At 42.1% G+C, this 24,926-nt stretch overlaps 1 protein-coding gene across 2 annotated transcripts; it reads right to left on the bottom strand.

Moving 5' to 3' along the window:
- Nucleotides 1–1,383: 1,383 nt before the first annotated feature.
- TMEM43 (transmembrane protein 43) lies at nucleotides 1,384–24,793 on the bottom strand. Of its 2 annotated transcripts, none has more exons than XM_063291685.1 (12): nucleotides 24,715–24,793; nucleotides 19,952–20,104; nucleotides 18,677–18,811; nucleotides 17,688–17,782; nucleotides 15,432–15,481; nucleotides 14,178–14,247; nucleotides 8,006–8,076; nucleotides 6,924–7,045; nucleotides 6,634–6,708; nucleotides 6,429–6,530; nucleotides 3,914–4,031; nucleotides 1,384–3,306 (listed from the first exon to the last, which is right to left on the bottom strand). In XM_063291685.1, exons 2-12 carry the CDS (start codon nucleotides 20,090–20,092, stop codon nucleotides 3,104–3,106), a joined length of 1,182 nt encoding a protein of 393 aa, XP_063147755.1. In that variant the 5' UTR covers nucleotides 20,093–20,104; nucleotides 24,715–24,793; the 3' UTR covers nucleotides 1,384–3,103. The 2 variants fall into 2 exon arrangements, with proteins under 2 accessions (XP_063147755.1, XP_063147754.1); XM_063291684.1 differs by lacking the exon at nucleotides 24,715–24,793 and adding an exon at nucleotides 24,366–24,447.
- Nucleotides 24,794–24,926: the final 133 nt, after the last annotated feature.

The following is a 24,926-nucleotide window of genomic DNA, read 5'->3' on the forward strand; positions in this document are numbered from 1 at the left end:
GGAAGAGGAACAGAGAAGAGCAGCTAGCAAGATTAGAAATTTAAGTCCTATGAACAGACATTGATAGAGGTAGGTATGTGTAAGATAAAAGATAACTGAGGGGAGAAATGATAGCTCTCTTCAAAAACTTAAAAGGACGTCACAAAGAGAATGGTCTTTTTCTTGTTCCTGAGTACAGGACACAGAATAACTGATTCTAAGTTACAGGAAAACTGATTCCAACTGAATGCTAGAAAATCGCTTTCTAACCGTAAGAACACTTTGTGGAGCAAAGTACCAGAGATGGCAGATGCTCCTTTGCTGGATGTGTTCCAACAGAGGCTAGACAGCTATCTGTTTGGGATACTTTACTCTGGATTCCTACACTGAACAGGAGCTTGGAGTCTGGTCTAAATGGCACCTTCCACCTCTTCACTCTGTTACCTTTAATAATGAATTGTGGTTCCAAAACACACATACAAATCATTTATTTTTCTTGAACCTTTATTCATAAAATAGAAAAGGCATTTCCATTCATAGAAAATAAAAAAAATGTTATTCTAAAAATAAAGAATACAAACTTGTATTTTAGCTGGAAGCAGTCACCATGCTTCATTCTGTACCAGTGATACAACTGACATCTTAACAAAATGTCAAATAACAGCACAGCAAATTGTATCTGGACTTTAATGAAATGAGATCATATTAGATAGCATAATACCAAGGAATTCACACTTAAGTTTGGATCCAAAATTAAAAGAGGGCAGGTACAGGCTGATACTAATGAACTTTAATTTACTTCCACGGTTTTGGCTTCCCAAATAGTTGTTACTCTTAGGCTTGCAAGAATAATTCTATGTACTCTAATAATGATCTGAGAAGAATACTGATTGACAATTATTTTAAATACAGCGTATGAGAGCCTACCTCTCTGTCTTGGTAGACTGCATCCATATAAAAGATGTACTCCACCAGAGGCTTCTACATAATCCATGTTTTCGGATCATCTCATTGTTAGCAATAATAGTTTGCAATAGGGTATACTCTGGCTTTTTCAAATTTGACTACTTTAGATTCTGTGGCTTACAAATTAAAATAACATCTCTGTAAAACAGTCCCAACTGAATTGGGACTGTCAGAAGGCTGTGTGCACAATTTACAGTTCTGAACCTGGCAAAAGCAGTGAAGCTATAGAAAAAAAACCTCTATTCAGGCTCACCTTACGCATCAAATATGGATAGTTGCTCACATTCTTTTGCAGCACTAAGTTTAAAGTAATTCATTTGTTTTCATAATGTGTGGACTTATCCATTTTAGCTTAGCATTATATATATAACAACAGCCAGTTTGGTGTAGTGGTTAAGGCATCAGGCTAGAAACTCTGAGTTCTAGTCCCGCCTTAGGCACAAAGCCAGTTGGGTGACCCTGGACCAGTCATTCTCTCTCAGCCCTAGGAAGGAGGCAAGGGCAAACCACTTCTGAAAAACCTTGCCAAGAAAACTGAAGGGACTAGTCCAGGCAGTTGTCAAGAATCAGACACAACTGAATGGCAGAATACACACACACACACACACACACAGCAGGTAATTATGGCTTGTTTAACACCAATGGTTAAAAAATCCAGGTCACCGAAGCCTTCACATTTGTCTGTCTCAAATTCAGCAGTTTATTCCAGAGAAAATCAACAAAATTACAAACTTTTAAAAATTTAAAGAACCCAATTCTAAACCACTACACTTTTTTTTCTGAAATTGTGCAGGCTTCAAGCAAAATCTTGTTAGAATACAGTCCGTACATTCAGTACCCAGCCCTACTGTACATAATTTTTCAGTAAAAGCTAATATATTAATTTGCCCATGGAGCAAGTTAATGGAGAGCAAATAGTCTCTTCTCCCTGTTGATATCTTTGGTTTAGACTTAAAAACCATAAATTCTTAATGAAAACATCAGTAAATTACTAAGTTGGTTTAGGAAATAATCCTCAGTCTGACAAGTCACAGGTTAAAAACCTAGCTGAGTCCATAAATCGTATTAACATTTTAAAAAAAATGAAGCATGGGAAAGGAGAAATCATAAAACTGATACAAGAATGCTGAACATAGTAATAGGAAAATAAACATTGCAGCAATGCCAGTGTGGTGTGGGATGCTTTGATCCATGTATAATACAAGGTCTCACAAATAAGGCAAGTTACCTACATGAGAATTCACACAGGATAGTAAGAACAGCAAAGGGCACTATAAATGTGACAAAAACTTCAAACTGTTGCATGCAGTAAAACTATAATGTATGAAGTTACAGTATAGATAAGAAATGGGCAGATTAATATTACAATGATTTACCCGCTCTCTTCAAAGCCTCATATGGTCCCCATGGAGTCCATATATCAACTATTCTTCTCAATGAAGACTAGAAGACATTTTAAACAAGTTACTCAGGAAACCTAATCTGCTTAGACTTGTTACGTTTCATTCATCTTTCTATTTAAAAAAAAAAAAAAAACTAGGGCAGTTGCACTTTTTCATTTGATGCCACTAGGTGTGGAACCTGTGAACCTCTAGATCAGGCCTGCACAACATCTGGCCAGCCAAGCAGCCTTGTGCAGCATGCTGGCATTTTTAAAAAAATAAATTCACTGCTGCCCCAAAAGACACACCACAGAGCAACTCCAGGCCTCACTGTCACGTTCAACACTGCCACCACTCTGCTAGCTGCCAAACAGTTGGTCGGCGTACCAGGGATTCCTCTGCAGCCTGCAATTATTTTTAATTTTACCATGTGGCCTTTTCTCCTCTACAAGCTGCACAGGCCTGGTCTAGACACTGCTGACCTACAGATCTCAGCATCCCTGCCACCACTGGCCATGCTATCGGGCTCCTGGGAGCTGTAATTCAGAAGCACATAAAAGGCCACTAGTTCCTCACCCCTGGATTGCATAATAAAAATAACACATCTAAAACCGTTATAGAACACATTGGTGTTGCATTTTCTGTATTGCAATGTGAAGTTTTTTGTTTTGAGCAAAAATACCCACAATGATAATTGCTTCAAATATGATAAAAGCGCTAAATGTATGAAGTTTCCAAAGAAATGCGGGTACAAATAAGGCACTTCCTCCATGATGTCACTGCTGTTTCTTTGCTGGAACCTGAGATCTTGCAATCAGAATGGGAACTATAGCCAAGGAACCAGTCAGTATTGCCCAGAATGGCCGATAGAAGAGCCAGCCCGCTGAAATGGTCAGCAATGATAGGGAAGTGGCTAAACAAAAGGCAAATGCTTTCAAACCAATGTTAACCAGATCCCGGACAACTGGAAACCAATCCACTGTAATGAGGAAAAATAAAATAAAAATAATAAAAGTATTGACAAGCTTATAGAATATTTGCAAACTAAATCTGCTTTAAATCTAATCCAACGTCTACTGATTTTACTGTAATCTTCATCTCTACAGACTCCTGACCATTAAGTGAAGGGTAAAAAAAGCCAGATCTTTACCTACTACATTAAATATATTTTTCAGCACTCAACAATGAAGACTAGTATTAGTATTCAAATCTCAGCTTAGCCACAGACTTACAGAATAAGCTTTGGTTAGTTCCTTGTTTTCATAGCTTATAGAAACACATTTTTACTGTAGTTCAGTGCTGAAATAACTACTTGCCTTCCCTCCCATTCCAATGAATTATTACCTAAACTAGAGAATCCAGATCACTGAAATATCCTCTTTGATTCTAACATTAGTTTAACACAAAGCATGAGTAAGGAAAATACTAAGCTTTATTTCCTTAGTCAACATTTGAGCCCGGGAACAATATTCACCTTCACAGTAATAATTAATATTCTTATCATGTTAGATGATTATGTTTCTTAGACCTGAAGGTGCTTCAGTACAACTTTTTGATTAATGCTTGGGGACATTAGCATCACTTACCCAGAGTATGAACAATTCTGGTCATAAGACTGATGCCTACAAACATAGACAGCAATCCAGCTGCACGTAGGCCCCAGGTCTTCATGCTGTTACTCTCATTTTCTTTCTGAAATACTTCCTGAAATGTATTTTGTATTTAGTTAGTGCCTCCAGTCGCACACTTGGTATCTTATCAGCACCCAATTATGATAACTCTTTTGATCAGCAGGAAACACACTGCAATTGGACACAGTGCCAAAGCTTAATCTAGCATTATTGGCCTGAACCTATTCCCTCCCTTCCACAATCAGCTATCATATTCTAATAGGAATGTTAGTTTCAAACAACCTTGGGCTATAATGATAGTTTTAAATTGTTTTGACAAAACATAGCTAAAACTAACTAATTGGATCCAAGTTTGGACATAGTAAGAAACTTGCATTAGTTGAAAACAGAAGCAAAGCTTTTAAATTTTGTTCTCATGGCTGCACCAGAGCATTTATGATGAATTTTCAACTGCAACTGAGCTTCAGATTAACTTAGTAGTTTTAAGACAGGGTAAGATGGAAGAAGAATGAGGCATGGGAAAAATCAAGTTTATGAAAAGTATAGATGGAGTTTTAGGAAAAATAGTTTTTACTCAGAACATAATCATTTTCCTCTTGCTCCACCATGAGAGCCAGTTTGGCCTAGTGGTTAAGGCACCAGGCTAGAAACAGGAAGCTGTGAGCTCCAGTCCCGCCTTAGGCCTGAAAGCCGGCTGGGTGACCTTGGGCCAGTCACTCTCTCTCAGCCCAACTCACCTCACAGGGTTGCTGTTGTGGGGAAAATAGGAGGAGGAAGGAGTATTAGGTATGTTCGCTGCCTTGAGTTATTTATAAAAATAATAAAGGTGGGATATAAAATAAAATGATAGTTCTACAAACTGATCTGCACTGCGAACATACAGCAGTATTTCTTGGAAGAAGGTATGAGAGAGCACTGCTATGGAATCATTCTGTGAAGAGGAGATAGGTCTACAAATGAAACATCTGCACTGATCAGGACCAAATTCCAGCAGTGGAGTTGGGGGAAAGGTCCATAGGAAGCTAACTCACACTGGTCCAATTAGTTAAGATCAATACTGCCTACAAGGATTGCCAATTTCGGTGCTCTCTCCTCTCCTATTCAACATCTACATGAAACCGCTGGGTGAGATCATCCATCACCACGGGATGAGGTATCATCAATATGCTGATGATACTCAGTTATATATCTCCATCCTGGGTGAAGTAAGTGATGCAGTCTCTACCCTCTCCGAGTGCCTGGGGGCTGTGGGGGTCTGGATGGGGAACAACAGGCTTCAACTGAACCCTGGTAAGACAAAGTGGCTGTGGGTTGATGGCCCCTCGGCTTCCAGGAAGTTGTCATCTTTGGTTCCGGATGGGGTGGCACTGCCCCATTCGGAACCAGTGCGGAACCTGGGGGTCCTCCTGGATTCGCGACCCCTGCTCAAAGAGCAGGTGGAAGTCGTGGCCAGGAGGGCTTTTACACACCTTTGGGTGGTGCACCAGCTCCGCCCATTCCTGGATCAAGATGCCCTCTGAACAGTCACTCATGCCCTTGTCATCTCCCACACAGACTACTGCAACACACTGTACATGGGGCTACCCTTGAAGAGTATCTGGAAGCTCCAGCTGGTCCGGAATGCAGCTGCGCGGACAGTTATCGGTGCTGTAAAATCAGCCCATGTGACACCACTGTTATGTGAGCTGCATTGCGTACCAGTTTGCTTCCGGATCCAATTCAAGGTGTGGGTTATCACCTTTAAAGACCTGCATGGCATGGGACCAGGCTACCTGAGGGACCGTCTCATCCCCATAACATCGACCTGCCCCACCTGGTCAGGCAGAGAGGGCATGCTATGGACCCCATCAACAAAGGAATTTTATCTAGCGGGGTCCAGGAGGTGGGCCTTCTCTGCGGCGGTGCCCACTCTTTGGAATATCTTGCCCCTGGAGTTGAGATGGGTTTCCTCACTCCCAGACTTCTGGAACAAATTGAAGACCTGGTTCTGCCACCTTGCTTGGGATGGGGAGGGTAACAGCTCCACCTGGGGGTGGTTGGTGCCATAGCGCCCCTATGGATCGGGATTCCATCTCCTCTTGGATTTAATATTTATTATTTATGTTTTTAAAATTGTGACTGAGATTTAGATGTTTTTATTATCTTTTTTATTGTAAACCGCCCAGAGTCCCCCATTGGGGGAGTGGGGCGGTAATATAAATCAAATAAATAAATAAATAAATTTAGGTCAGCCGTTTAGGTTTTCAGATAGGAGCTTCGCCATCAGGAGCTAGATCTGCCAGAAACTGAATCAGGGTTGTTTTATATGCTGTGACTGAGCTTTAACTCTGATCTATAGTCCTTCCATGAAGAGAGATATTTCAGGAGGACGTGGGAGAAAAAGTGATGTCCTCCCATTTTTTATTTATGCAAACAGAAGATGTATAACGCTTCCCTACCATTCTCCTCTCTACTGATCTGTCACTCTTACCTCAGCCGTGAGCTCTCCAGGATAGAGAATATGTAAGACATCCCCAGATTTGGTTTGGTATGGAACCAAGTGATCCCCTTGCTGACGAGCAACTATGGTCACCTGAAAAGGGGCAGAGGTGAGAAATTAAAGAAATGTGCACGTTAACACTGGAGAGCTTTAGCCAGGTACATGCGGAGGTCCTGAAGAGATATGGAACATTTACCGTATCTGGTGGACCCGTGTGCGACAAGTCTTCACTCAAACCTGCATAGAAGAATGAAACACGAAGATCTCCAACCTGAAAACAGGAAAAAACAAAAATGAAACCGTTGGGCAACAAAAGCTTCCCAGTGCAGGTCTAAGATCTAAGGTTCTCATATCTTCCATGCTCAGGCTCAAAGAGGTTTCCTGGCACAAGGATATGACGAAGCAAAAAGTACAATGCAGAGGAACAATAGGGGGAAAAACAAGAGTTTACTCTTTTAATTGTTTCTTTTCCTCTTGATTTCTTACTTCTGGGCGTCGAGGATTCTCACTATGAAAGAAGTAATTCCCTGAGCGGATCACATCTGCGTGAGGGTCTTCCAGTTTCGACAGGCTCATCTGCTTGAAATTGTCAATCTTCTCAATGAGGCCTAAAAGTAGGAGTAGGAATAAGGAATCATTTTTGCCTGAGGCCTATGGAGACATTGGGAAACTTCACTGAAGCCATGTTCTTGCAGGAGGCAGGGCCGCAGCATAAAGTGGGCATGGCCAAAGGTCAGAACAAATGTGGCCATCCTTCATGCTGTCATGCAAGGCCCCTCCTCACTCCAATCCATGCTATATGGTCATCTGACAAACTTTCTAAGTTCTTCCTATGAAGAAAAACAAAAGAAAATGGGCACCATGGAAGAATATGATAACACTCCAAGTACCCACATGAATGCGACATAGAAGGCTAAGAGCTACTCTCTATCATCCCAGAGCATCAGACGTGGAATAACTATCTTAAGTTGCACAAAGACAGATTCTTGGTGAATGTTAGAAAAACCTTCCCGACGGTAAAAGCAGTTCAATAGCAGAAGCAACCACCCAGAGATATAGTGGGTTCCCCTTCACTGAATGTGTTCAAGCACAGCCTAAAATGCCATTTGTCAGAGATGCTTGATGCTGGATTCCTGCACTGAGCAGGGATTGGACTCAACAGCTTAAAAATGCCTTTTAATTCTATGATTCCTTAATTCCCCTTTCTCACCATGCAGAACTAAAAGGGAGAAGGCAGGCGTGGTGGTAAGGAGCAGCATGTCAGACCAGAAGAGTTTACATGCAGACTTGCCTAACATCCAGATAAGAATGCAAGGTTTCCCATGCATAGAATAACTATACTATGCTTTAGAACACGGTACTTATTCCAAAAGCATACGCATATGCAGACGTTTTGATACTGTCTCATGCTCTGCTCCATAAAATTTAAACCATGGAAACTGGAAAACTAAGATGATTTAAATTAAAGTTTCTTTAACTACTCTTCCAAAATGTTACAAAGTTGGGACGATTTCCCCCCTCTCCCCCTTGTTAAATATATCTTAGTTAAACAAATACAGACTCCATACCCCTGGAAAGAAAGAACTTGCCAACTTGAACATCAGGAGCAACTGCAGTGAAAGATTCGACAGCCATGGCACTGCACAGACAAAAGAATTACCGGATGAATTTTAGCATGGTAGACACAAAGTCACAAAAGAGTCAGCACATATTCTAGCTATTAACCTCCACAAAGACATACTCGTGTTTCCAAACAAAACAACTAGCATGGAAGTATACCCAGCCAGAAAACCATATACATACATTTGCTATCCTGCAACCCTGTCTAGCTTCCAGAATAGAGTCTAGTGAATCAGTTAGAAATCTCACTCAGATTCTTAATTTAGAATCCTAAGGGAAGTGTTGGAAGGGCCATAGTATAGAGAAATACCAAGTTTACCTGTCCTAACAGCCAGGAACCACGCTGAGACAAGGATTAGGTCTCTAGTGCTTTATTACTGCTACATTAGACAGAAAATCCAAACAAACTGAAGCAGCATGGGAAAAACTCAGACAGATAAACCCCAAAAGTCAAGGCGGGTCTGATCTGTGTCTCTTTGAATGGCTGCTCAACTCCTCAGTACTCCGCATGGGTTTTCCCCCTGGATAGAGGCCCCCTCCTGCTCACCATCAGTCCTCATGACATCACCCTCCCCTCCAGATTCACATTCCATTTCAGCCCCCTCCCTTCCAGAGGTCTCATAAAAGTACATCTCCTCCTCTAAGCTCCCATGGGAACTGGGCAACAATGGAAATTCTTCAAAGGAGAACTCCTCCAAGGACGAATCAGTGCTGGTCTGATAACGCTTCTGGCCCAGGTGGCTGCTGCTGGAAAATAGCTAGATAATTAGAAGATTCTTCCCCCCTCCCCCTTGGGAAATGCAAGCCCGAGGTGGAGGGCTGCGGCTCTCCCTCCTCCTCTGTCTCTGGCCTCAGAGTCCCAGGCAGGGGTGGAGGTTGCCAACTTATGAACTCCTCTGCTTGGGATTCCTCTGCTTGCTCAGTCAAGTGAGGAATCTCTGGTAGAGTGAGAGGCTTGGGTTTGTGAGGGAAAAGCTGATGGAATCGATGAACCAGCGTTGGTGCATGCACATCTCTGGCATTCTCCCACGTGTGCTCTTCCTCAGGGTACCCTTTCCAGTGTATTAAATATTGGATGCCCCTTCCCCTCCTCCTAGAGTCCAGAATTTCCTCGACTTTGTATTCCTCCTCCCCCTCCACAATTACTGGAGGTGGGGGGGGGCATTTGCGACCATAAGGTACTTGGGGGAGGGTCCTTGGCTAGCAAGACTGGATGGATTTTCATGGATGCTGGCAGCTTTAAGCAATAAGCCACTGGATTTATCTGCTGTACCACAGTGAAAGGGCCCACAAACTTAGAGTCCAACTTCTTGGAGGGCCTGGTAGAGGTCAAAAACTTGGTAAAGAGCCACAATTTGTCTCCTACCGCAATCGCTGGCCCCTCTTGTCTGTGAGCATCTGCAGCTCTCCTGTAAGCACTCTTTGCCCTGTTCAGCTACTCCTTTAACAACTCCTGTGTGGCTTGTTGCTCTTTAAGAAAATCAGCCATGGCTGGAACAGTTCCCTGTGAGAGGAGGTGGGCAACACCCGAGGGTTAACCCCGTAGAGTGCTTGGAAAGGAGACATCTTGGTAGAGGATTGCACAGAGTTGTTATAAGTAAATTCTGCCATGGGGAGCAGGGCTGGCCAATTGTCTTGCTGATAAGTGGTGTAACACCTGAGATACTGCTGTAACCACTGGTTAATTTTCTCAGCTTGCCCGTTACTAGCCGGATGATGCGATGATGATAGGTGGATCTGGACCCCTAATGACTGGAAAAGCACCCTCCAGAACCTGGAAGTGAACTGAGGGCCTCTGTCACTCACCAAGTGATTTATCATGCCTCTATACCGAAAAACATGGTCCATAAACAACTGCGCTGTGGCTTGCGCAGATGGGAGTCCCTTGCAAGGAATAAAATGCGCCATTTTAGTGAAAAGGTCCACCACCACTAGTATGGAAGTCAGCCTCTGGACCAGGGGTAAATCAGTGATGAAATCCATGGAGATTGTATCCCAAGGCCTACTGGGGGTGGGTAGGGGTTGCAAGAGTCCTGTGGGCTTCCCTGGGAGAGGCTTGGCTCGTCTACAGGTATGACAAGAAGCAATGTAATCCTTTATGTCTGCAGTCATCTTGGGCCACCAGTAGTCTCTCAGAGCTTTATGGAGAGTTTTGAAAACACCTCTGTGGCCTGCTGTTTGATGGTCATGGCAAAGTCTCAGTACTTCTTCCCTCAATGAGGGGGGGATGTATAATCACCCGCTATGCCAGAGGATTCCTGCCTCCACATTAAAGGGGGAGGCAGTGTCTTGCGGGCCCCTCTGGAGGTCATCCATCCTGGCCCTGGCATACGGGTCCTGTTGCTGCTGAGCTCTGACTCTTGTAAATAGGTCCTCTGCTTGTCTGCCTGCTGCTAAAATCTCTGTCTGGTTCCCCCTCATAGACTGCTGAAAGTTGTGAGGTTGTAATATAGTAGCCTGTGCCTCCTGGTGAGTAGCGGGGGTTGCCTGAATGGGTCGAGACAGGGCAACTGCCAAACAGTTCTGCGCCCCGGGAACATAAGAAATAACAAAAGTGAAACGGGAGAAAAACTGGCTCCATCTGATTTGGCGTGGGGTGAGGGATCTGGTGTTTTGTAGAAGCTGTAAATTCTTGTGATCGGTGCAAACTTTCACAGGAAAGGTTGCACCTTCTAGCCAGTGCCTCTGCTCTTGAAATGCTGCTTTAATTGCTAGCAACTCCTTGTTAAAAACATCATAGTTTCTCTCTGCTGGTGAGAGCATGCGGGAGAAATATGCACAAGGGAGCAATGTATTCTCGGTTTTGTTTGTATATTGCAATAAAACTGCACCAATGGCAATATCTGAAGCATCTGAATGCATTATGAATTGCTTCGTGGGATCAGGGTGCTTTAAAAGCGGCTGGGATGCAAAGAGTTGCTTAAATTCTTGGAAGGCTGCTTGCTCTCTCTCCCCCCAAATGAATTTTGATCCTTTCTTCAAAAGCTGTGTGAGGGGTTTAGCCCTGTCACTAAATTTATGAATCTCCTGTAAAAATTGCAAAACTCTAGAAATCTTTGTACCTCTTTCACATTTCGGGGGGGTTGCCACAAGAGAATTGCCTGGACCTTAGAAGGATCCATGGATATGTCTTCTGTTGATATTTTATAGCCCAGGAAATGTAATTCAGTTAAATTGAAGGCACACTTCTCTAGCTTGGCAAACAGCTTGTTCTCTCTCAGTCTTTGTAAGACATTACGTACATGGGTTACATGAGTTGTAGCATCCTCAGAGAATATTAATATGTCATAGATAAATGACCAGATACTTATCTAGTAAATCAGAGAAAATTTGATTCATAAATCGGGAAAATATGGCTCCTGCATTAGACAAGCCAAAGGGCAAAACAAGGCACTCAAATTTACCAAACCTGGTATCGAAGGCAGTCAGATATTCATGCCCCTCTTTCATCCGGATCAGACTGTACACATTCTTGAGGTCCAACCTAGTAAAAATGCGTGCTTTCTGTAAGCGATCCAGCAGATCAGATATTAGGGGGAGTGGGTAATTTTCTTTGACCGTGAGTTTATTGAGGGAACTGAAATCGTGTACCACTCTCATGGGTGCCTCCTGGGTTGCCGATGCCAACGGGTCAGGCTTCTTTGGTACGAAGAAGGTAGGAGCAGACGCCGGGGAAGTAGATGGTCGGATGAAACCCTTTTGGAGATTAGAATCCAAGTAATCCTTTAAGGTGGCTAGTTCCTTGGGGGACATGGGATATTGTTTCCTTGCTGGAATCTTGGCTCCTGGTATCAACTCAATGGTGCAATCACAGTCCCTATGGGGGGGTAGTGCTGTGGCCTCTTGTTCGCTGAAAATGTCTGCGAAATCTGCATACTTGGCTGGCAACTGGACTCCCCCTGCTTCCATGGCTGCATTGGTTGCTGGAGAGAGGAGAGCGGCTTGAATCTTGTGGTGCTGGGATTCCTTAGCTGGGAAGGAGATTGCTCCCGTAGTCCAGTCCAACAATGGGTTGTGGATCTTCAGCCAAGGTGTGCCCAGGACTATAGGCACATTAAGTGATGCAGTAACATAAAGTTGGATCCACTCAGTGTGGTCTCTCGTTGTTAGTTGCACAGGTTCTGTGAACCTTCTAATCGGCCCTGCCTTGAGGGGCTGGCCGTCAATCGTCTCCACTTCTATGGGACGTGGCAATTCTATGGTCGGGATGTTGAGGTCTTGTACAGTCTGTACATCAATAAAATTGGTGGAAGCTCCGGAATCCACGAGGCTTGACCTAGTGCTCTGGGTTTACGTGCATTATGACTGGTAATGTCATGAGTACTGATGGTGAGCAGGAGGGGGCCTCTATCCAGGGTGGAAAATGCATGCGTAGTACTGAGGAATTAAGCAGCCATTCAAAGAGACACAGATCAGACCCGCCTTGACTTTTGGGGTTTATCTGTCTGGGTTTTTCCCACACTTCTTCAGTTTGTTAGGAATGATGTCCTAACAGTCAGAAATCACGCTGAGATGAGGAGTAGGTCTCTAGTGTTTATTACTGCTACGTAAAACAGAATCCTAACAAACTGAAGAAGCGTGGGAAAAACCCAGACAGATAAACCCCAAAAGTCAAGGCGGGTCTGATCTGTGTCTCTTTGAATGGCTGCTTAATTCCTCAGTACTACGCATGCATTTTCCACCCTGGATAGAGGCCCCCTCCTGCTCGCCATCAGTACTCATGACTGGTAAGTAGTAAAAGGATTGCCTGGAATCCTCGGAATGAGCCCGTCTTAATTGATTGATGGTCTCCCTGCTGAGCTCTGTGGAGGGAGACCGATGGAGTTTCCCTGGTTGGAAGTTGAGGTGGAGGTGGCTCTTGGTTCTGCCGCTTGCCCTGGGGCTCTTACGGAATTTGCTTGGCTTCTCGCTGGGCAAGCTCTCACAATGTACCCCTGGGCTCCGCAGTAAAAGCAGAGGGCTCTCTCTCTCCTTCTCTGCCTCTCAGCCTCGGAAATAAGCCTCCTGCTTGCCCTGATCTGCATCGGCTCCTCTGGTCCTGAGTACGGAGATGCTGCGGAGAGAGCTGGAAATCCTGGAAGCACTCTGAGGCCCCTGTTTCTCCCCGGCTGCATCTGTCTGAGCTCTTCTAGCCTGGCGTCTACGACCACAGACAGTTGATATAAACCTTCTAGGGTAGCTGATGTCCCCTGGCGCACTAATTCATTTTTAATTTCTTCATCCAGCCCCTGTTTGAATTGGTCTTTCAAGGCACTCTCATTCCAGTCCAGATCTCCTGCTAACAGCTTGAAATCAGCAATGTAGATTCCCACTCTCTTGTTGCCTTGCTTGAGCTTCCAAATTTCCCAGCTGGCAGTGACCTCTCTGATCGGGTCGTCAAAGTGTGCTTGGAACCCTGCCAGGAAATTCTGGTAGTCGTTGAGAATTGGGTCGTTGTTCTCCACCATGGGAATAGCCCATTTGGCTGCTGGGCCCTTTAGCAGACTTAAAATGAAGGTGACTCTGGTTCGGTCTGTGGGAAACTCTGCCGGTCTGCTGTTGAAAAAACATTGTGCACTGTGTGAGAAAGGTTCTCAACTGTCCTGCTTCTCCTCCAAACTTCTCTGGTAAACTGCCCTGGGATCTCAAGACTACTGGCAGAGCTGCTTGTTGTAACTGCTTGTGCGTTAACTGGAGCTGGTTGTTATAACTGCTGTAGCATAGCTGCTTGTAATGTGTTGATCTGGAGATCTACTTGCTGTTGATGTTGTTGCAATGCTTCTGCCAGTTGTTGGATGGCCTGCCGAATTTCCTGGTTTTCCGAAGACGTTTTCCTAAATGTCTCTTCCTTTTTTTTTTTTTTTTGTTCCTCCCTCTTTCAATGGAGTAGGGAGTTTGTTAGGATTGATGTCCTAACAGCCAGGAACCACGCTGAGACAAGGATTAGGTCTCTAGTGCTTTATTACTGCTACATTAGACAGAAAATCCTAACGAACTGAAGAAACATGGGAAAACCCCAAAGTTGAGGCGGGTCTGATCTGTGTCTCTTTGAATGGCTGCTTAATTCCTCAGTACTATGCATGCGTTTTTCCCCCTGGATAGAGGCCCACTCCTGCTCACCATCAGTACTCATGACATTACCTAGGGTTTTTGTGTCCAATTTCTCGATCAAAATTTCTGCTGTTCACAACTTCTGATTTCCATTCTGTATCTAAGAGGGAAGTACAGAAATAAGAATATGAAGAATGCTATCCTGATTCCTGAAAGATGTCCCAGGACTCACAGATGATGGATATTTCCCTCTGTCCCTGTAATTCTGTATGCTTTTATATGGGAGTAAGTCCTGGTGAACACCACAGGTAGGATTCTTCTCTAAGCACATGCTAATTATGTTTTTTCTCAGGGTCTACTGTTCATGAACAGACACACATATAGGACAAATGCTATTTTGGGATGTATTAAAAGGAGCATAAAGTCATGAGGAATATTTTTCCCACTCTGTATTTCCCAGTATTGACTCCAGTTCTGGGCATCACAGTCTAAAAATGGCAATAACGAACTAGAATGAAGATGGTGAAGGGACTGGAAACCCAGTCTGGTGTTAAAGGGACTAGGTAAATCTCGCCTGCAGAAGAGAAGAGTGAGAAGAAATAAAATAGCAATCTACAACTATCATATACAGGAAGGAGTGGACTTGCTCTCTGTTGCCCCAGAAGACAGGACAAGAGCCAATGAACTGAAACTATGGATATATGTATCGGGAGGAATTGCCTGATGGAGTTGTCAGCCAGTGGAGCAGGTTGCCTCATGAAATAGTTATGTTCCCCTTCCTTGGAGATCTTCAAACAGAGATAACCATCTGTCTGAAATGTTTTATCAGGTCCTACCCAAAGAAGGGGCTTGGACTGGATGACTGCCAAGCCACTTTTCAACTCTATGATCCTATGAATAAAATCCAGTGAAAACCTACTTTCTGTGGTTTGCAAGCACTGAAGCTCAGACAACCTTGGCATAACATAAACATCAGTCATGTGGATGCAATATTATGGCTAAAAAGAAAAATATACTTTTGTCTCCTTCAGCAGTTTGAAGTCAACTAAACAGAATCAACCAAACAACCCTGTTTATTTTATTTTGAACTTCATGAAGGACATAGAGAATGCGAATGCAGTAAACAATGTTCCAAGTTCAGAATGCCACAGATAAAATTACTAACTTTTTCCCTTTCAGGGATTCTCCCTTATAACAGCTATGTGACAGGCAGAAATTCAACAGACAGCTCTCACTGTCATTTGTTGTAGCAGCACAGGACAGTTTTGCCCTGGCTGAAGAAGAGCTGCCTTTAATCAAACAGTGATTGTTTCATGAGACAAATTTCTGTACTAGCAAACTTACTGTAAGAATATCTTGTTTCTTTCTTCACTTCACCATTTTCTTCATATTCTCTACAAGAAGGGGAAAAAAATAAGATGAATGTAAAGTGGAGCTTAGGAGAAGCCCATCATATTTTACACAATGTTTGTAAAAATGTTTACTATAAACATTTTTTTTCCCGTTCAATCATGTCTGATTCTCGGAGACTACCTGGACAAGTCCCTGCAGTTTTCTTGGCAAGGTTTTTCAGAAGTGGTTTGCCATTGCCTCCCTTCTAGGACTGACAGAAACTGGCCCAAGGTCACCCAGCTGGCTTTGTGCCTAAGGTGGGACTAGAACTCACGGTCTCCCAGTTTCTAGCCTAATGCCTTAACCGCTACACCAAACTACTTCTCACACTATGAACAATAATTTTTAGCCAAAATTAGCTAAACTTTTAACTAATTCATGTGAATGTGGTCATGCAGAGGGCCCCCAGTACTATCAATTTAAAAGGTTTTGCAGAGTTATTAAAACATTTCTGAGGCATAAATGTATCAACTTTTGGAACCATGTCTATACCTCACAGTTCACTACAAATGCAAGCCTCCTGTCCAGAGAAGGAACTTTGTATTGAGTTCATTGCTTGATGGTTCCTTGCCTGCTTATCTATGTCCTTGTGTCTTGCTCCCATTAAGTTCAAAACCTGGTAGTCTTGAGTAGGAAGTTTCTAAGTTTCCACTACACAGACATACATGCACATTTCTACCAACTATACTTCCATCAGACTTCCTTGGGGATGGTGGGGAATCAAGGCACACTTTGAAAGGGGACATAAACTTTGAGGGATAAAATTGAAATTTCAGATGGATGGAAATTCCCTTCCTCAACCAGCCAAAACACAGATAAACTAACATAGAAGCTTTATTGATTCATGCTGGATTCAAGGGAGCAAATATTTTTAGTTGCCCTATAAGCCCAACCTGAAATGAGAAAAGCTATTCTTTTGCTCTACAGTAATAACGTGTGTTGATTTAGGAAGGTAAACAGACCGTATTGTATTCTTCTTATGCTAGTATTGGATTGGCACTCATTTACCAATCATTCAATCCATCAATCATTGGATGCCACAAAAATGGTTAGTGCAGAGTTATTAGTTCATATTCTATTGTGATAGAGATTTTTAGTGTTGAGTTGAGATTGAAAAAGCAGAATAAATTTCAGGAAGAAGTCTCTGAGGTGAAAAATGTTAACATTTCAGGAATCTTCTTTGAGTACTTTAAATGCTGTCTTATTTCAATCATAAATAGTATCAAAAAGTGAAAACAAGTCCAGATATTTGCCATCGGACTTATTGCTAGATAAAAATATATAGCTTTTTCTCTATCTCACTGGAGCTTTAGATCAACATAGAACAGCCTAAGCTTCCCCACCACAATGCCAGTGACGAATATCCACCCATTCCCCAAGTTGTATACATTTGCCTCCTTTTAAGACAGACCCTTAACTATCTTGTGATTTAATGCTTGTGACATGAAAACATGTCAGCATTTTAAAGCCTGAGATGATCTCTCTGTGGTCTAAAACTTAGAGAATAATGCTTTCCAAATAAGAGAACTGAATTGAATGCATGGGGAAATATTGGGATTTGAGATTAATGAAATTATGACAAAGAAGATGCATTTCCCTAAAAGCCTAGTTAAATTTCTCCTACCCCATTTCCTTCTGAATACTAGGACTTGCTATTTCAAAACTTCATGGAAAAATTATCTCAGCTAAGTAAGATTCCTAGTAAATAGACCTAACTTTGCTACAACTGAGAAATCTGAAGCAGAGCCAAAATTCCAGCGTTCACGCTATATACTGCTTAACTGCAGCTCAGTTTGGCATCTCACACACCCAGAATGAGGTATGGAGGCTGCTGTAGGCATGACAACTTCTGATTATTTTCCCACCTCCTCTCAGTTGCTCATACTTTCCATCCCAGAAGCCAGCTATAAATAAATGACTCATAGTTCTGTGCTCATTCACTCTCTATAGCTTTGAATCACTACAGTACTTGTTATAGGTGGAAAAAAAATGGATACCAGAAGGTTGGATCAAACCATTATTATATACCCATGGATAAAAAGGAAAAAAAAGTTAGGAAAAACTACAAGTAAGAATAAATATGTCAGTATTTTCTCTTAATCTTAAACTCGATAATATACAATTCAAAAATTCATTCATTCCTAACCCCTGCTGGAAACATACACACAGTTTATGGTAGAGAAAATATGAACATTGTGAGCATCTTACCTGGATTCTTCATATTCAACCCACTGATACATCTCCACCTGACGTTTGAGCTTGACTGCCCGAATAGAAAGCCCATAGCTGGGATCATATAAAGGCTAGCAAATGCAAACAAATGTCAGTTGGTAAGAGATCTATTATCTACAAGGACTTCCTTAGATGTTCAGCAAGCAGAGCAAGAAAGAAAAGAAAGATACAATTTAATTTTTTCCCCATGAGTCATTCAACCTAGCAGGACAGAAGACAGACAGACTGACTGACTGACTATGTGCCATCAAGTCGTCTTCAACTCCTAGCAACCACACAGACAGATTTTCTCCATGATGATCTATCCCTAACCTGTGCTTTCAAGTCTCCCAATGGTGCACTCATCACCACTATAACTGAGTCCATCCACCTTTTTCTTGGTCTTCATGGTAAAAACACAGGAGTGGTTTACCATTGCCTTTTCCAGTGCAGTATTAATTGAGGCCTTCGCCATTGTCACTAAAGTGACCATCTGCCTCTGGCATCTTCCTATATATGGAGACTTGCTTAGATGGCTCCTTTGTTGAGGGGGGCATTTTTATCTTCCCTCACTTAAGGTTTGTATTTTTGGTTTTTATGGTATTTATTATAATGCTTTTATATTTTTATCTACTGTTATATTTACTGTTTTTATCTGATTGTTGTATGCTGCCCAGAGTTGCCTTTGGTGAGACGGGTGGCTATATAAATTGGATAACTAACTATCGCTGCTGACCAATATAGGTGCCTGCTTGCTTTAGCTTGGCAGCTGGGATGACCTTTGTGCCTTGGGTGACCCTGCTGGGGATATATACTCTTGGCATACACTCCCAACATTCTTTGCTTATCCCTCCCAGGAACACCCACCACCACCACCACAATGAGGTAGCACATCAGGACTTGGGGGAGGACAGAAGAAGCAACACATTAAAAAAAAACCAACTAATGTGAAAAGGTGAAGAAAGTTTTGAACTAAGGCTATTTACCTTTGATGTTCTAAGGATACCAGAGAAGTGCACAAGTTTCTTGTCATTCTCCTGGGATATAATCTGGATGTTGTCAAGTGGGACCACTAGAGAAAGCCCCTCAGCCAGAGAGGAGGCTGTTTTCAAAGCTCGCCCCTAGAAATGGTGAGAGATAAAGTAGTTCAAGTAGGCCCTTGAGGCAAGAACTTGTCAATGCTGCATCATGCTGAAATCACCACAGAAAAGATTTTTTTGAATGAAACTTCATTTACACAGGAAAAAATAAAGTACTTTGGTTGCAGGAACTCAATGATCAACCTTCTCTTCTTTAAATATTCCAATCTTGCTGGAATAGTAAATAGTATCTAGGTAGGCAGACAGGTTTATACACTGTTAGTGCAAAGCAGCTTACATAGCCAATGGAACTGTTTGGCACAAGGAGTCATTGAACTAAAATTCTGAGTTTGATGCCAAATATAAAAATACAAAGCATCCTGACACAGGATTGTTCAGTTCTCTTTGAAACCACATTAAAAAGAGGTTGGAACTTAATGAATGACTTGTTCATTCTTAAAACAGCATACCACAAGCATTTTGAAGGAGAAGTGTTTTTCTTTAATTTTCAACAATTGATGCAATATCTAGGAAAGCTCCACCCATAACAATTTCCCCACAAGCCTCAGTACTTCTTTCACTGAAAGAAATCAACTCAATGAATCTGCTGAGCATCAGATCTCCACCTTCAGTTACTTCAAACTACTAGGACACTTCCTGGAGGATAATCATGACAAGGAGGAAGGGGAAAGAAGGCTTCAAAAGAGAGCCTACTATGCCAAGATTGCTGTGTAAAGCCTGCCTTGCTTTCCAATATCCAGTTTCATATAGCATATTTTACGGATTATCCAAATTCACGAACGAAGGTCTCTACCCCATGAAGCAGTTAAAACAACAAAGTAGGCCCTTTCCAAAAATGGATCTCTTTTTGCAGCTTCTTCGTCCTGGAAATGACCACATTGTGTGAAGTATGATACAGGTAGCACTGCCCTTAATCTTAGGTGCCCTTGAAAATAGTCCAAACACTTCTTACATATCCTTCAGTTCTGGGCAAAATGTTAACACATTTTAAATCCATCCCCCATTCCCATTTCAAATTCAAAATAGATGCTTCCATTGTTTTGGAGATGTGCATCATTTTGCATACTTCCAAAATGATCAGAACAGCCTGTTTTATATGTGTGACTCTTGTTCCAAACTTGAAACAGTTGAAATCTGACATTTTTGCCCATTCCCTCTCACCTCGTTGGTAAAAAGAACGTAGAAAGACAGGGCAAAAGTGACAAGGCCAACAAGCATCCCGCCAGATGTCTCACTGAGGCGCTCCAGAAACGCAGGCTTGTGCTCACTTGTGACCTTCACATGCTCATTCTTGCCACCCATTTCAGAGAACGACTGAAGAGAGCAAAAAGGGAAAAGAGTTATTGACAGCACATCTGCTACCACCTACCCTTACAACTCAAGTATAAGTTGGCAACGTAGCAGCAGCTACAAGGAATTCTGTACCTAGAAAATCTACTAATAATGGAAAGCATATCTTCACTGGGCTTATTAGCAGCATGAAGGAGGGGATGACAATTTCTCAAGAAAAATTAGTTGGGGACAGGACATGTGGTACATATTCAGATTTTATTTGTGAGTAAAAACTGACAACATCAATTAGTACCTTATCTTGGAGGGCAGGAATTCAACTACTAACTTTCAATTTGATGAACTATCCATCTATGCATAGATGGGAAAAGACTAACTTCTCAAACTATTACCTTTGAAGTGCTCTTTCAGTCCAGTCCTTGGGCTAGTAGTCCATCCTTCTACAGGATCACAATTCTGTGACAGCAGAAGAGGAGCATGACCATATGACAGCATGTGGCACTGATTAGGTTCACATATGCCACTGATTTGATTGTGACTTAAAATAGAATGGGCAACATTTCAGAGGCCTTCCATGTCTCTGTGGCATCTTCAGGAAAGGTATGCTCCAAACCATTCTATTTTGTTGCTGAATTTTTGCAGTGCGATCTCAAGATACTGGAATGGGATTGGGGACGACATACAGCCCACAGCTATGGTTGTCCACCCGACTTAGCACATTGTATGAATCTTGCCATTAACATTTCTTGCTATTGTCTAGTGCAGGGTTTCTCAGCCTGGGGCACTTAAGATGTGTAGACTGTGTGGATGGCAATGTTGGCTGGGAAATTCTGGGAGTTGAAGTCCATACGTCTTAAAGTGGCCCAGGTTGAAAAACCCTGGCCTAGTGTGTGCTCAAAGGCTTCTTCAATAAACCATGGAGAAAACATAATGTGTGAATTCAGCCAATACATGAGCCAGATACTATATGCTTTCACATATCAACCTAAGCCAAAACTGAATAAATTGCATTATGGCTTATTGTGATGCATGATTTTTCAATATAAAGCCATATTATTTATAGAAGCTGCTTCCCAAAAATTGTAGGTTACAGGGCTATATAATACAATTTAAAATTTGCATTAAGGGCAGCAATAACAAATTATCTGTCATCCAATTTAAACATATTTGAAAGTGTGTCTATGACATAATATTTTGCAATAGTTGATTATAGCAACATGCTTTGTTGCATAGATACATAGTTATTCACAGAACATCATGAAAATAACTTGGGCACAGAAGGTCTGTACAACCTTTGGGTTCAGTTTAGAAGAGGCGCTTCAGAACTTTCAGAAGTGGCATGCAATGCCTATCTGCAATTCTTTGAAAAAATACAGATTTGATCCCAAGAATATCTTGGTTGCTATGAAAACTTCTTTACAGCAGCCACAGAATGCTTGAAAAAGATACAGATGCTTTAATGAGTCACAGGGAGGTGTTGCTCTCATGCATTCTGAAGCCCCTCTTCCAAGACAAATCTGAAGCATCGAACAATCTTGCTGTAGCAATCCATGTACATATGTTACACCAGGGCTAATTTTTGATTGTAAAACAGGATCAAGCCTAAATATCAGAACACAAAACAGTAGAAAGGGAGTGCACAGTCTTCTGCAGGAAGGATATTTTCTTTTCCTTGCTTTTATTCGCAGATTATGTGCCTTCTGAACTAAATCAAAACACGCAGCCAGCAATAAAACTAAATTAGTTCCTTATTAGCCAGTTCTTTATTAACCCAAAAGTTTTTTTAATAGCTTAATAAGAAAACTGCTTAATAGGAGAAATCTAGTTTATTTATCCTAGTGATCATAATGAAAAAAAATGTAGGTATTAACTGGAGATAATTATTTTGAAGAGGACAATCCTCTGATTATGGAGACAACTGGAAACAAGCAATCAAATTTTAGCAAGGTCAAAAATTCTATGTCCAGAAAATCAGATTTACACACACACACACACACAAATAATAGAGTAAGAACTCCACTAATTTGCAGTTTTGATATTCTGATCAAGTTTTAATTTCTAAACATTGAAGCAGAACATAATAATAGACTGATTACTAACAGAAATAATTCTTAAAGCTATTTAGAAAAGACCATCACTGTGATACAATTAAAGAAGATACTGCTAAACATCCCCTATTTGAACAGGCTCTTTCAAATTCCCTTGAAGCACAGTCTCATACAGGTTTATTCCAAAATAAGGCCAATTCAATTCAATGGAGTTTGTTCCCAAGTATGCACAAGATAATAATATGCCCATTTGTCACTTGGGGTACAATCTAATGGGACACTTCCATTTAATTCATAGGCATGATTAAATTTGCATGCCCAATCTACCTATTTCTTCCTATTCATATGCTCAACTAGCTGTACTGAGTAACTTCATTCAGTCCAGAAAATGAAGCTTCACAGTTTACCAAAGGCGTATTCACATTGTCTGCCTCATACTAATACTTGCACCAGTCTCTTTAGGCAGGTTTCTGACATTCCAGGGCAGCTAACTACACAATTATAATTATCCCCACTTAGTATTTCTCTCCTTCCTAAATTTCCAATACCAGCCTTACAAAACTGATTGGGTTATATTATTATTAAAGCCCTAAAGAACACTGGCGATGTCAGGAAGCCCTTCAAACGGTCACTCATGCCCTTGTTATCTCCCATATTGACTACTGCAATGCGCTCTACATGGGGCTACCCTTGAAAAGTATCCGGAAGCTTTAGCTGGTCCAGAATGCAGCCGCACGGGCTATTTGTGGCGCCCCTAGAAGGGCACATATAACACCACTGCTGTGTGAGCTGCATTGGGTACCAATTTGCTTCTGGGTCCAATTCAAGTTGTTGGTTATGACCTTTAAAGCCCTACATGGCATGGGGCCAGGCTACCTGAGGGACCGCCTCTTCCCCGTAACATCTACCCACCCCACCCAATCTTGCAGAGAAGACATGCTGAGGACCCCGTTGGTAAGAGAATTCCATCTGGCGGGGTCCAGGAGGCGGGCCTTCTCTGCAGTAGAGCCCGCCCTTGGGAATATCTTGCCCCAGGAGGTGAGGCTAGCCCCATCACTCCTGGCCTTTCGGAGAAACTTGAAGACCTGGCTCTGCCAGCTGGCCTGGGGCGGTGAGGAGTCATGCCTGGGGTTGGCTAGTGCCTTGAAGTACCCCCTTCCACATGAAGACTGAATGAGATACAGCCATCTGGACTTTATTTTTATTTATATTATTAATAATATGTAATTTTATAATGTATTTTATATATTTATTGTTTTACTGAGTATTTTGTTGTAAACCACCCAGAGTCCCTCCAGTGGGAGGAGATGGGCGGTGACAAATTTGATAAATAAATAAATATTTCAAAAATGTGGATATGAAACATGGGCTATTAGTTAGTGATGGGTTATCAACTATGACACTGAAGCTTTCAAGAACTGGAGAACTTTTCTTCATAAATCCCAAGTTAGATAACTGTTCCATTCAGTGGGAACAGTTGGTACAAATGCTCTAAAAATGATGTTTAATCCTGGGTATCTATGTGCTGCAGTCATGCATAGTCCTAATCCTGGCTAGACATACACTGATTTGGAATAAATCACATTTAAAATTATAAGAATGTACTTCTAAACTGATATGCTTACAACTACACTGCAAACCTCTCTCCAAGCTCTATTCAGTAGTATTTTGACATTTTTAGTTGGCTCCCTTAATTTTACTTGTTTTTTTAAGATTGTGATGAAGCTTAGTTTTTACAGCATTTAAATCTGAAATGCTATTGCTGCAGACTTTTGATCGTTACTACACGAATCATTGCTTTTAGTTTTCTCAGCCATGCCTTTTAAACAAAATAATCTTTTGCACGCCTGCTCAGAAATAAGCCTCGTTAAGTTCAAGAGGCTTACTTTCAGTTAAATACAACGCTGTAACACAACTGCTGTCCATGCAGCCTCTCTCATGTTGTTATTTGTTTACACACGGATGGACATTGCTATGGTGAGACAGAAAGTGGAAGCAAGGCACTTCAAAACTGAGCAGACACTATTAAAGGCAATCTGAAAAGTTTCTGCCCAGAGTATGCAAACATCGGAATGCATTGGGCCATTTTTAAACACTGCAAGCGACAACACCCTACAACAATTTACAAGCAGACGCCCTTTTCCATGGGAATTTATGTGCTCATTGCAAGCAGCATGAAATCACACAGCAACGCATACACGCAAGCTCATTCCGTTAAATGGTTCAGCGGCAACAACCCTATCCTTCATGCAAAAATTGGTCCGAGGGAAACGATTCATTTCTCACGCTTGCCAATCAAAAGTAGCGAGAGTCTTCCTATCATCACCTCTCGGACGAAGCAAATGTGTTTCTCCTTAAAAAAGCCTCTGCTGACAAATCAGCCACGCGCCTTTCCTATACGATCCCTTTCCTCTGAAATCAGCGTGCCTGGATCACAGTCCTGACTGCCAACACACTTTGGAGGGTTGCCTGTTTCTTACTGGTTATATACATTTATTTATTAGAAGTATTTCTATGCTGCTTCCCAATGCAAAGAATCTCTAAACGGTTTTTCTTAATAAAGGGGGGAAAAAAGCCCATACTTACATATCTCGGTGTGCTTTGAGCTTTTAATGACTGTATCAACTTCCCTGAGCTATTCTTAAAGTGGATGGAAGAGATCGGACGGCCAAAGTTTCCTACGGACCAGACCCGAACCTCCCCTTCCAGCACAAACCCCGCCCTCTTCCACCGACCTGGGACGGCTCGTGCGTGCGAGATAGAGATAGAGGAGGAGGGAGGCGAAAAATGTAGCTCTG

The sequence above is a fragment of the Candoia aspera genome, chromosome 2, assembly GCF_035149785.1.
Source record: "Candoia aspera isolate rCanAsp1 chromosome 2, rCanAsp1.hap2, whole genome shotgun sequence".
Lineage (NCBI taxonomy): Eukaryota > Metazoa > Chordata > Lepidosauria > Squamata > Boidae > Candoia > Candoia aspera.

Coding starts and splice junctions, on each gene's coding strand:
- TMEM43 (XM_063291684.1), bottom strand. CDS start 24,407: ATGAATCGTTTCCCTCGGACCAATTTTTGCATGAAGGATAGG. Junction 20,105..24,365: donor ATTTTTGCATGAAGGATAGG/GTTGTTGCCGCT, acceptor TGCTCTCTTCAG/TCGTTCTCTGAAATGGGTGG. Junction 7,046..8,005: donor CAAGTTCTTTCTTTCCAGGG/GTATGGAGTCTG, acceptor TCCTACTTTTAG/GCCTCATTGAGAAGATTGAC.